This window comes from Babylonia areolata, chromosome 34, assembly GCF_041734735.1.
Source record: "Babylonia areolata isolate BAREFJ2019XMU chromosome 34, ASM4173473v1, whole genome shotgun sequence".
Taxonomy (NCBI): Eukaryota; Metazoa; Mollusca; class Gastropoda; order Neogastropoda; family Buccinidae; genus Babylonia; species Babylonia areolata.
The window spans coordinates 814,741-827,240 of record NC_134909.1 but is presented as its reverse complement, the minus strand read 5'-3'; the positions used below and the strand labels follow the sequence as shown (position 1 = coordinate 827,240).

Sequence of the window (12,500 nt, the reverse complement as noted above, 5' to 3'; positions counted from 1 at the left end):
ACCCCACACACACATCCACCTCCCACCACCCCACACACACATCCACCCCCCTCCACCCCACACACACATCCACTCCCCCCACCCCACACACACATCCACTCCCCTCCACCCCCCACACACAACCACCCCCCTCCACCCCCCACACACAACCACCCCCCTCCACCCCACACACACATCCACCCCCCACCACCCCACACACACATCCACTCCCCTCCACTACCCACACACAGCCACCCCACACACACATCCACCCCCCACCACCCCACACACACATCCACTCCCCTCCACCCCACACACACATCCACTCCCTCCACCCCACACACACATCCACCCCCACCACCCCACACACATCCACTCCCCTCCACCCCACACACACATCCACCCCCACCACCCCACACACACATCCACTCCCCTCCACACGCAAACACACATCCTCCCTCCCCACACACACATCCCCCCCTTCCCCGTCCCGACACACACATCCACTCCCCTCCCAACACACACACACACACACACACACACACATCCACCCCCCTCCCCAGAGAGAGAGAGAGAGAGGGAGAGCGAGATGGTGTAGGCCCGAGTTAACATTTTTATTTTCCTGTAAACGTTGATTTTACTGTGGAGGTGTTTCCTTCCGCTGAAATCGTTTTGCGTACATCGTGTATGAATGTACATGTATGCAACTTACTGCTGTGTTGATTTTATAATTATGTTGTGCATGTATGTATGCTACAGCATTTAAAAGGTAGCAGTGCCTACGTGTGTGTGTGTGTGTGTGTGTGTGTGTGTGTGTGTGCAATGGTTAACCCTTCCCATTTTCTTTCAACCACCCACCCCCACCCCCCTCTGCACCCCCTTACAGGTCTGGATATCGTTTGTGTCTGAAGAAACTAGGACGCCTCTTGTCACAAAGCCTCTCACGGTGCGTGCAGTGACGCTGCTTTTATAGACGTGAATTAATGTTGACGGAGTGGCGCCATGGGGGTTCATCACGACACAGCACACACATTTTATTTTCTTGAAAAGGTTAAGTCGACCTTCATTGATATATATTAAGAAGTACTACAAACCCTTTTGGAATGGGGTAAAGGAAAAAGAAACCTAGACAATTGACGGTACCCGAAGAAGGATAAGAAGAAGAAACCAACGCTGAATAGGCCTACATGGGGAATTCCGTTTGAGGATATCTTCATCTTCATGATAAGAGAGAGAGAGAGAGAGAGAGAGAGAGAGAGAGAGAGAGAGACCACCTAGATCGTTAGGGCGTTCCCATCTTTTGGGAATCGACCTTTCCAAACTTTCCCAGGCCCTACAACGTTTCACTGCACACGCACACACTGGTAAGATACTGTGCTGTCAGTTGGAATAGCGTCAGCCACCCGTGTCGACACCCACCCCAACGCACATACACCAAATTCGTTGCTGAGGATTGGCTTTCACATAGCAACTGTCTTGAATATCCTCGCTGCACAGGTCCAACAGCAAGTGAACGACTGATATAAAGTTCTTCTGGTAATTGTATAATGAATAATGAAGAGTTGCAATTGACAATAATACTGCTTCTCGCGGCACACAACAACAACAACAACAGCAACAAACCGAGCACTGACATTTCTTACACTCCAAGTATACATTAGGGGATGAAACAGATGGAGGGACAATGTGTGTGTGTGTGTGTGTGTGTGTGTGTGTGTGTGTGTGTGAATGAGTGATATATATATATATATATATATATATATATATATATATATATATATATATTATGTCACTGGCCATTAGGTCCTCATGGTATGTGTGAATAAATCAACATATTTTGTTGCATAGCTAAATATTGTAATAAATGAATGAATATGATGAGAGAAAATATTGAATAAAGAGAGAGAGAAATATTATCATTATTGTTATTATCATTGTTATTATCATTATTAGTTTATTGACGGAACTATATAAAATATTTTCCCCTCGGTCTGTGCATATACTACTACTAATAATAATAATGATATGTGGAGGCTTATACAGCGTCGTTCAAGAGCATACTCGCCGCGTTACACAATAAGAAACAGACATGTAACATTTTTAAATATAATAATGATAAATGAGATAAAACGATTCACCACCCACCACCACCACCACCACCACCAATAAATATACCTAAAAGCTGGAAACGACACTGAGAATCCTTGGAGATAAAGAAACAGAAGTAAAATTGAGATGAACTACACACTGTACATATAAAATAATATTCATCTACTCGAGTAAAACAAAACATCACAGACACTTCCTAAAAGTAACCAATTTACAAATATACTATAAGTATATGAAGTAAAATTCAATCATACTTCCCACTCAGCAGCGCAACGCATTAACGTGCACGTCATCATTCATAATCACACCATGGAAAGCACTACTAGTTAAAGTAAATTTTTGACTAGCTTGTTAAAAAAAACATGAATACAAAGACTAACAACAGTAAAACAATGGTCTCAGTACAATAGGACACATACCTATGTACATGTGTCACATGAAGAGAAAGGTATTCATTGTTCATGGTATTGTCGAAACAGGTATGCCTTTAATGCTTTTTGGAAAGTTGGTTTTGATCTGATGTTGCGAATGTTAAGTGGCAACGAGTTCCATTGCCTGGGTGCAGGGAAAGAAAAAGCATGTTCACCAAATACTTTTGTGCGGGTCTTTGGTGTACATAGAATTAGTTTATCTGTGGACGAAGGAAGTGGCCGAGAAGGCGAGTAGACAGAACAAAAGATTAGAAATGTAGTCTGGTGAAGAATCTGAGGGGGGGGGGGGGGGGGGGATATGAAAAGACAGATAATTTATAATGTATATGTGCACTCATATACTTCACAATATGTGATATATATCTTGTCAGTACTTTGATAGTTTTTTTTCTTTTATCGTGAGTTTGGTACGTTAGAGCGCAACTGTAGTTCATGTTGCATTTACACAAATCTCCAGTCAGTCAGTTGCAAGATATTGGTTTGGAGAAGAGATAAATCCAGGCGCCTGTGTTTCTTCCCTCGACAACGCTCAGTCTTTACGCCATCCCCACCCCCACCCGTCCCCATTTTTTAAAAATCTTTTTTTCTTTTTTTCTTTCTTTTTTTTTTTTAAATGAAGAGAATGAGAGAATGTATGTGTGTGTGTGTGTGTCGTTCGTGTTTGTGTTCAGTTTGCCTACGATTTTTGTGCATGCGTCAGAGAGCCAGACAGAGGAGTGTAGGGACGGAAATTTACCAGGATGTCCTGGTGCACACTGACCTACATTCGTCGTGATGTCAACGAGACACACAGTGGGTGTTTCGCAATGCGGCCCTTTCATAGCTAACTGTCTGTAAAGCATGGAGAGAGAGAGAGAGAGAGAGAGAGAGAAACAGACAGACAGACTGTCAGACATTTCCTAGAGAACGAATGGACAGGCAAGAACGCAGACAGGCAGACAGAAAGTAAGACAGACAGCCAGAAGACAGTCAACAGCCAAAAGAAAGCCAGACAGCCAAATAACAGTCAAGAGCCAAAAGACAGTCAGTCCAAAAACCAACAAAAAACAAAGAAACAAACAACAACAACAACAACACACACACACACGCACACACACACGCACACACACACACAGAGGTTTATAGAGAGACACACGGAAACACATATCAATGTCGTTCTTTGTTCACAGACCATTGAGCTGGCTTGTGGCTGTTTTAGCTGGTTCTAGCTGGTTCTAGCTGGTTAATATTCATGATGTTCACACCATTGGCAGACGGGAAGTGTGGTTAAGTCACTGCATGGAGGCGTGGCTTGGCTGCACACTATATACTGCCTGACGTGGTGAGAGCAGGGTGCAGACACTTCATGAGACTCCGTGTGATGTGTTGTGTGAGCCTGATCACGTACCTCTTCTGAACACTTACCTCTACCTTGCTGTCATTGCATAACTGATACCTGTGCTGTCATCACCTGTTCCCAGAACAGATACCTGTGCTTTCATCACCTGTTCCCAGAACAGATACCTGTGTTGTCATCACCTGTTCCCAGAACAGATACCTGTGTTGTCATCACCTGTTCCCAGAACAGATACCTGTGTTGTGAACAGATACCTGTACTGACATCACCTGTTCCCAGAACAGATACCTGTGCTGTCATCACCTGTTCCCAGAACAGATACCTGTACTGTCATCACCTGTTCCCAGAACTGATACCTGTACTGTCATCACCTGTTCCCAGAACAGATACCTGTACTGTCATCACCTGTTCCCAGAACAGATACCTGTACTGTCATCACCTGTTCCCAGAACTGATACCTGTACTGTCATCACCTGTTCCCAGAACAGATATCTGTGCTGTCATCACCTGTTCCCAGAACAGATACCTGTACTGTCATCACCTGTTCCCAGAACTGATACCTGTACTGTCATCACCTGTTCCCAGAACAGATACCTGTACTGTCATCACCTGTTCCCAGAACAGATACCTGTGTTGTCATCACCTGTTCCCAGAACAGATACCTGTGCTGTCATCACCTGTTCCCAGAACTGATACCTGTGTTGTCATCACCTGTTCCCAGAACAGATACCTGTGCTGTCATCACCTGTTCCCAGAACTGATTGCAGTGTGCAGTTTTGCCTCCATTTCTCAACAGAGCAGGTAACAACGTGTGGTGCTGTTTCATGTCATATGTACCATGTCATGTCATGTCATTGTTGTCTCGCCACATCTTGCCATGGTGTGTTCTGTCATGTCATGTCAGTGACTTCTCTTGTCATGTCCTGGATCTTTTCCTTCTGCATTTTGCCTTGCCCTGCCTTGCCTTGTCCTGCCTTGTCATGTCTTGTCTCTCTTCCATTTGCATTATCACACCTTCTCTAATTTACCATCCCCTCGTTTTGCCTTGCCTTACCTTGCCTTACCTTGCCATGTCCTGTTTTGCCTTGCCTTGTCATGTCCTATTTTGCCTTACCATGTCCTGTTTTGCCTGTCTTGCCTTGCCATGTCCTGTTTTGCCTTGCCTTCCTTTGCCATGAGCTGTCTTGCCATGCCCTGTTTTGCCTGTCTTGCCTTACCATGCCCTGTTTTGCCTGTCTTGCCTTGCCATGTCCTGTTTTGCCTTGCCTTGCCTTGGGTTTGGTTTGTGATCCTTTGTTCTGTTTTGCTGCCTTCTGTCTTACTTTGTATTATTTTGCCTAGCATACTGCTGCAGACCTGCAGACCTGCACACACACACACACACACACACACACACACACACACACACACATGCATGTGTATTGACAAGCAGTCTGAATCTTTACTCATCAACTGAGTTCACTGTCAGTGAAAATACGTTGATTTGCAGAATGTACACAACTCGAGCATGCACGCGCGTGCCGCACACACACACACACACACACATACAAATGCGCACACATGTGCGTGCGCACACACACACACACACACACACACACACACACAACAGAAGACACACAACACATGTGTTCAGCGCTTTACTTTTAGTTCATCGCAGTGGCAAACTTGACCCCACGTTCAACTCAGGAAGGAAAGATAACACGCAGCAGCCGGGATGGTTAGAACTGTGGCCTGGAAGAGGTAGCAGCACAAAGCGCCATGGGTGCTCTTCCATGTCGCGCCTCGAGCTGTTACCAGCTGTAGGGAGAGAGGAAAACCAGCAGAGTGGTGTGTGCTGTGCCGAGTGATGGCAGCGGCCACAGAGAGAAAACAACACATCTTCTTTAACATCTGATAACACGTTGCTTGGCACTGCAATCGTTTATTAACAGTACGGTTTTAAAGAATACAGTCTTAGCTTCAGAACGATAGGAAATTCGAATATGATCATCCGATTATTTTTCTCATGATACCTGTTTGAAAAAGTAGGCATGCTTATCACCATTTTATTAAAACATGCATTCTGACACATTTTGAACACACTAAATCTAATTTCACACAACACGCAAAATGCATTCCGAGCACAGTATAATACAGTGGCATGCAGCTCACTGACCTGTGTTGACCATTGGAAAGTCTGCTGGGAGAAGCTGTAGTGTGTCAAAGGATTCAACTATTGTAGCTTGTGCAAGTACTCCACTGACACACACTAATTCAGTCAATCACACACATGGAAGCAAATAGCAGTCACGACACATATCTGGATGGCAGCTTTAGTATTTTGAAGAAAAAAAAATCAGTGTCTGCTGACTGGTTTGTGAAAGTGGTGATCATCACCATTCAGTCATTGGCAGTAATCACTAACCTGATTATTCTGTTAGAAGAAAGGACAGACACATTATCAAAAAGTCTTAATCAATTGTCCACTTCATAAACTGCCTAACAGTTAACGTGGTCAAGTGTGGAGCTGCAAGCAGGTTACTACTTTTCACTCTTTACCCCCAGCAAGCTGGATGGGCTAGCTTGCCCTGATGGAGAGAAAGTCAGAGACAAAGTGAGATGAAGATAAGAAAATAGACACAGAGGGGGGAGGGATTGTAACGGAGAGTCTGAGTGAGATAGAGAGATGAGGATAAGAGAATAGAAAGAGAGGGGTGTGTGTGTGGGGGGGGGAGTGTGTGAGGCAAAGAGAGATGAGGATAAGAGAATAGAAAGAGAGGGGTGTGTGTGTGTGTGGGGGAGTGTGTGAGGCAAAGAGAGATGAGGATAAGAGAATAGAAAGAGAGAGAGAGGGGGCGTGAAGAGAGAGTGAATGAGGCAAAGAGAGATGAGGATAAGAGAATAGAAAGAGAGAGAGAGGGGAGGGGGCGTGAAGAGAGAGTGAATGAGGCAAAGAGAGATGAGGATAAGAGAATAGAAAGAGAGAGAGAGAGAGGGGGGGGGGGGCGTGGAGAGAGAGAGTGAATGAGGCAAAGAGAGATGAGGATAAGAGAACAGAAAGAGAGGGGGTGGAGAGAGAGAGAGTGAGACAGAGAGAGGGTGGGGGAGAAAGATGTGGATAAGAGAATAGAGAGACAAGGTAAAGAGAGAGGGGTGATTAGAGGGAGAGCAAGAATGATAAGAGGAGGCAAAGAGAGAGATAAGAGAAAAAGGTGGTGAGAGTAGAGTCACACAGGGATGGGGGGAGGGGGGGGAGAGGACAGTTTCTTTAATTCAGATAAAGAGATAGAGAGAACGATTTATTTAATAATCCAGAGAGAGAGAGAGCGAATGATTTCCTCAATTCAGACAAATAGAGAGAGAGAGAGAGAGAGAGATAAGTGGACAGCACGTGCTGAAAAAAGAAACAGAAAGAAGAATGAAAGAAATAAGAAAGACAAACAGAAAGGATGACAGATTCTGGCCCTCTGGTGAGAGAGAGACAGAGAATGAATGAATGAATACTGAATGAAAAAGAACAAAAAAAGGAGAGAAAAAAAAGATATGAGAGAGGGTGGTGAACTCAGAAAAACAAAGAGTAAGCAAGAGAAAGAGAGGGAAGAAAACAGAACGAAATATGGAAGGAAAGAAAGAAAATGAGAGAGAAGAGGAGGTGAAGGAAACCCTACTCACGAATTTCTGCTGTGAAAAATACACCACTGCCAGTCACAGTTGCCAGCAAACAGTTCTCACAAATAAATGCTGTGATATTAAAAGACCGGTTCCTATGGATAAAGGTACTACCATCATCAGAAAGAGAAATGTCAGAACTATCCGACAGTACAAACTTTAATGCCACAGAATCTCACGTACACTCACAAGCCCGCCCAAAAGGCGTGGGAAATTGCCGCGTTTTAATATAAGACAAAGAAGGGTCAGAGGAGGGTTAGGCGGGCACAGCGGCCGAACGAGTTTACAGGTCTGGCACTATCAGTGCTGTCCGCAGGAGCTCGCTGTCGGCTAAGTGTGGGGTTCTGTTTAGAACTTGAACAGCTGTGACAACTAAACAGCAGTGCCTGCAGGGTCAAGAGAGTTGAGAGAGTCACCCCATAACCCCCCACCCCCACCTCACCCCAGACGAACAGGTGTCGTGCTCATGATATCCCATCTGCCAGAGATTGTCAAACTACAGTTACTGAAATCATGGGGTAAATCATGGGAGACGCTGACATAGGGTTAACACACCCACACCCACACAGCAAAGCTGATCAATGTCCCTGCCTGCACAGACAAGAAGTAGGTCATTGCTTGCACGCCTGGGTGCACACGCTCGTGTTGTGACAGCACTGATGTGCAGCGTGTTGCCTTCTAATGACTTGGAGGATGTTGGACTCTTTATTGATGTACATGGTTCTCACTCTGCAATGTGCTGCTTGAAATGGTTTTAATGTGTACTTGCCTCTTTGCCAATGTTTTTTTTTTTCAACAACAACAAAAACAAAAATCAGATATAAATCTGATTTAGTACACTGGGAAGCTACATGAATACATTGTTCTGAAAATCAACCATTCCACATAAAAATCAATATGGGTTGAACAAGAAACATTCATTCAAATATGGACCCATGTAATACTGTAATGCCTAGTTTACAACAAAGTAATAGCGTAGGTGAAATTCCTAGTATCCGTTCACACATTGATTCCATGTGATATTGATATACCCAGTGTACATGAGAACAATATAGGCAGAACAATGAGTATAAATTCACACATTGATTCCACGTGATATTACAATTCCCAGCTCACATGAGAAAAGTCAGTCATGTCTGACAATGACCAATCATTTATTTCGGCAAAATTCTGGTCAGCGGACTGGACGTATTCTCTCACTGTAAAAAGTGCAGACTGGGCCTAGAGGTCCACCACCACCACCACCTGTCTGTCTGATCAAAAACGACATTCAAAAAAAGGCTGTTCATTGTCAGAATCTGTGGGAGAAAAAAAACCCAAAAAACTGAAAGGATTCCGTAAGTTTGTCTCAGTTTCCATAACCAGGAAAAATCTTTGAACGCATATGTGTTGTGTGAGTTTTATTAAGTCTAACGAAAATTCTGGACCACACGTCGAGATTTGAATCACATCACCATTGGTGGACATAATGCAAGCTTTTTTTCTTCTTTTTTTTGCGGGTGGTGGTGGTGCTGGTTCATGAGCCAGAAAGCATACAGATCTATCTATCTATCTATCTATCTATCTATCTATCTATCTATCTGACTATCTATCTATCTATCTATCTATCTATCTATGTTTGTGTGTAACAGAATGTCGGGACAAGGCGCGGCAGCCAACCCCACTGGCTCTCAGGGGAACCCCGCTGTACAGGTCAGTATGACAGTGTACATCCTTATGATTCAGCTCAGTAGTACAGAGGTCTGACAGTGTGCATCCTCATGATTCAGCTCAGTAGTATAGAGGTCTTACAGTGTGCATCCTTATGATTCAGCTCAGTAGTATAGAGGTCTTACAGTGTGCATCCTTATGATTCAGCTCAGTAGTACAGAGGGCTGACAGTGTACATCCTTATGACTCAGCTCAGTAGTACAGCAGTATGTCAGTGTACATCCTTATGACTCAGCTCAGTAGTACAACAGTATGACAGTGTACATCCTTATGATTCAGCTCAGTAGTACAACAGTCTGACAGTGTGCATCCTTATGATTCAGCTCAGTAGTACAGAGGTCTGACAGTGTGCATCCTTATGATTCAGCTCAGTAGTACAGAGGTCTGACAGTGTGCATCCTTATGATTCAGATCAGTAGTACAGAGGTCTGACAGTGTGCATCCTTATGATTCAGCTCAGTAGTATAGAGGTCTGACAGTGTGCATCCTTATGATTCAGCTCAGTAGTACAGAGGTCTGACAGTGTACATCCTCATGATTCAGCTCAGTAGTACAGAGGTCTGACAGTGTGCATCCTTATGATTCAGCTCAGTAGTACAGAGGTCTGACAGTGTACATCCTTATGATTCAGCTCAGTAGTATAGAGGTCTTACAGTGTGCATCCTTATGATTCAGCTCAGTAGTACAGAGGTCTGACAGTGTGCATCCTTATGATTCAGCTCAGTAGTATAGAGGTCTTACAGTGTGCATCCTTATGATTCAGCTCAGTAGTACAGAGGTCTGACAGTGTACATCCTTATGATTCAGCTCAGTAGTACAGAGGTCTGACAGTGTACATCCTTATGATTCAGCTCAGTAGTACAGAGGTCTGACAGTGTACATCCTTATGATTCAGATCAGTAGTACAGAGGTCTGACAGTGTACATCCTTATGATTCAGCTCAGTAGTATAGAGGTCTGACAGTGTACATCCTTATGATTCAGCTCAGTAGTACAGAGGTCTGACAGTGTACATCCTTATGATTCAGCTCAGTAGTACAGAGGTCTGACAGGAAGTTGGAGACAAGAGTTGCTGTGGGTTATTCTCTTCCTTTCTTTCGTGTTTTCACATCATACATTTTATATGGGCTCAATTGAGTGGGCTATGTCTTGGTGTCTTTGTTCGTCTGCCCGTCTGTCTGTCTGTCTCTGTTCCTGTCTCTGTCTCCGTCTGGCATAATCGCTCACTTGATCTTTCTCTTCACTGTTTCTTTTACATTCGTATAACGACAAGACAGTGCCTGCCTTACACATGGTTATGTCGAATTATCCGACACTGAAAAGGCTATAATTAGAACATCTAACTTAGGACGTTTAATGCATGCGATTATTATGCTTTTGGACTCACTTGTGTAAACAATGAGTCTATGTAATAATCCGATGTTTCGGGTATATCAGTCACTTATTTGAAAAAGACAAACAGACTGACAGGTATACAGATGCATATAATGAATATGAATATGCACACACACACACACACACACACACACACACACACATGCGCGCATGCACACACATTGACACATACACATACGTATTGTTGTTGTGTCATTTTTGTTGCTGCATTTGGTTGTGTGTCTTTTTCTGTTTGTTTTTTGTTATTAAGTTTATATGTGAGTGTGTGCATGCGTTCTCGTATATGTACGGGAGGATTGGGGGGTGGGGGTGGGGTGTTGGAGGGAGTTGGAGGGTTTGGGGGTGGTTTGCTTGTGCATTTGTGCGTGCGGGAGTGTGTGTGTGTGTGTGTGTGTGTGTGTGTGTGTGCACAGAGAGAGAGGGGGGGAGAACGGACAGACAGACAGGCTGACAAAGGGACCCAGTGTTTGTGGGGGAAGGGGTGGGGGATGGGTGGATTAAAAGACGTAAAAGTAAGGCAGTCACACAGGCTCACCCCCATCCTCACCCCTACCCTACCACTCTGCTGCCTCCACACCCCCTTCCCCAACCCTCCATCACCCCACGTACACTCTCACTCCCTCCCTCCCTCTTCCATGCTGTGAGTTCAGCATGTGATCCATTGTTCGTTTTGCCGGGCTGTACGGTGGAGAAAGGGGCAGAGATTATATGTGAAAGAGTAACAGGGAGGGGCCATGTTTACTTGCTGCACGTCATAGATTTGCTGTCGCTTTGAGTGCCTCCATATTTAAACACTTTTTGGGGTGGTCATTATAGTATAACATATAAACATTTTTTCTCACTCCATGTTTCTTGAATCCCCCTTCCACCTCCAAATCCCCACCTCCCATCCCTTTGTCCTTCTCCTTCTGTCACTGAACCATGAGGTCCAGGTGGGCTGTGGATCCAATGTGAAGGCAAACATGACAAGTGTCATCCACTTCACTCACGTGTGGTTTTTATGATCACTACTGCAGGTGTGCCTGTCTGTCTGTCCCGGTTCATGGCCTGTCGTATTTTGTGTGAGTGTCTGTGTGTCTGGGTGTATCTGGGTGTGTCCGTGTGTGTGGGTGTGTCCATGTGTGTGTGTGTGTGTGTGTGTGTGTGTGTGTCCGTGGTGTGTCCATGTGTGGGGGTGTGTCCGTGTGTGTGTGTCCGTGTGTGTGTGTGTGTGTGTGTGTGTGTACGTGTGTCTGTGATGAAAACTGAAATAATTGCACATAATGATATACAGTTGAACAGTTTACACTGGCCTTGCAAACGCATGTAAAAATGTAAGCAGCTCTGTTGCCCTTCAACAACCACCACTCTTCTTCCCACCCCCCACTGCCTGTGTTGAATCCACGATCTACACCCCTCTCACCCAACCTCATGTTCTCAATGAGGAAGTCTTCCTGAAAGAGATACCCTGGTCAGATTTATTTTTTAGCTCTGCCACCCTGGCCCCGTCCCACTCAGAGAGAGAGAGAGAGAGAGAGAGAGAGAAGACTTCGTGGCATGAAGAGCGAAGCTTGATATCAGTTTACGTCAGTTGCACTATCATAGCAGCTGTGTTATCTGAATATTCCGCTGCAAACAGACCTGTCCCACAACATGACTGTACACTGATCAGACAATACCCATGAAGAGATCACGTGATCACCCCCTGGAAAAATACCCTGACCTCCCTGTGGAGTGGGAGAGGGGGAGGGCCTTTGTGTTGGAATCAACACTTCAGCATGAATGCATCACGTGTCAAAGTAAGAAAAAAAACAAAACAAGATTGCCCTGTCGAGGACGCCACCACTTGAGATTGTGGGACAGGCTACGTGGATTCAATTTGATTGGTTAGCTCACCAACCCGGTTGTTTTCAG

General features: G+C 44.7%; 2 protein-coding genes across 2 annotated transcripts in view; one reads left to right on the top strand and one right to left on the bottom strand.

The window, feature by feature from the left end:
• The window catches only part of LOC143277313 (uncharacterized), a 46,687-nt gene extending 37,568 nt beyond the window's left edge, over nucleotides 1–9,119 (bottom strand). The window contains exons 1-3 of the mRNA XM_076582095.1: nucleotides 7,507–9,119; nucleotides 6,011–6,268; nucleotides 4,970–5,219 (exon numbers count right to left, since the gene is read on the bottom strand). Of these exons, the coding sequence (XP_076438210.1) occupies nucleotides 4,970–5,219; nucleotides 6,011–6,023 (263 nt within the window). The 5' untranslated portion in view covers nucleotides 6,024–6,268; nucleotides 7,507–9,119. The remainder of the gene's footprint in view (nucleotides 1–4,969; nucleotides 5,220–6,010; nucleotides 6,269–7,506) is intronic.
• The window catches only part of LOC143277353 (uncharacterized), a 610,653-nt gene that overhangs the window by 10,133 nt on the left and 588,020 nt on the right, over nucleotides 1–12,500 (top strand). Inside the window, exons 2-3 of the mRNA XM_076582137.1 lie at nucleotides 4,135–4,656; nucleotides 9,135–9,195. Of these exons, the coding sequence (XP_076438252.1) occupies nucleotides 9,136–9,195 (60 nt within the window). The 5' untranslated portion in view covers nucleotides 4,135–4,656; nucleotide 9,135. The remainder of the gene's footprint in view (nucleotides 1–4,134; nucleotides 4,657–9,134; nucleotides 9,196–12,500) is intronic.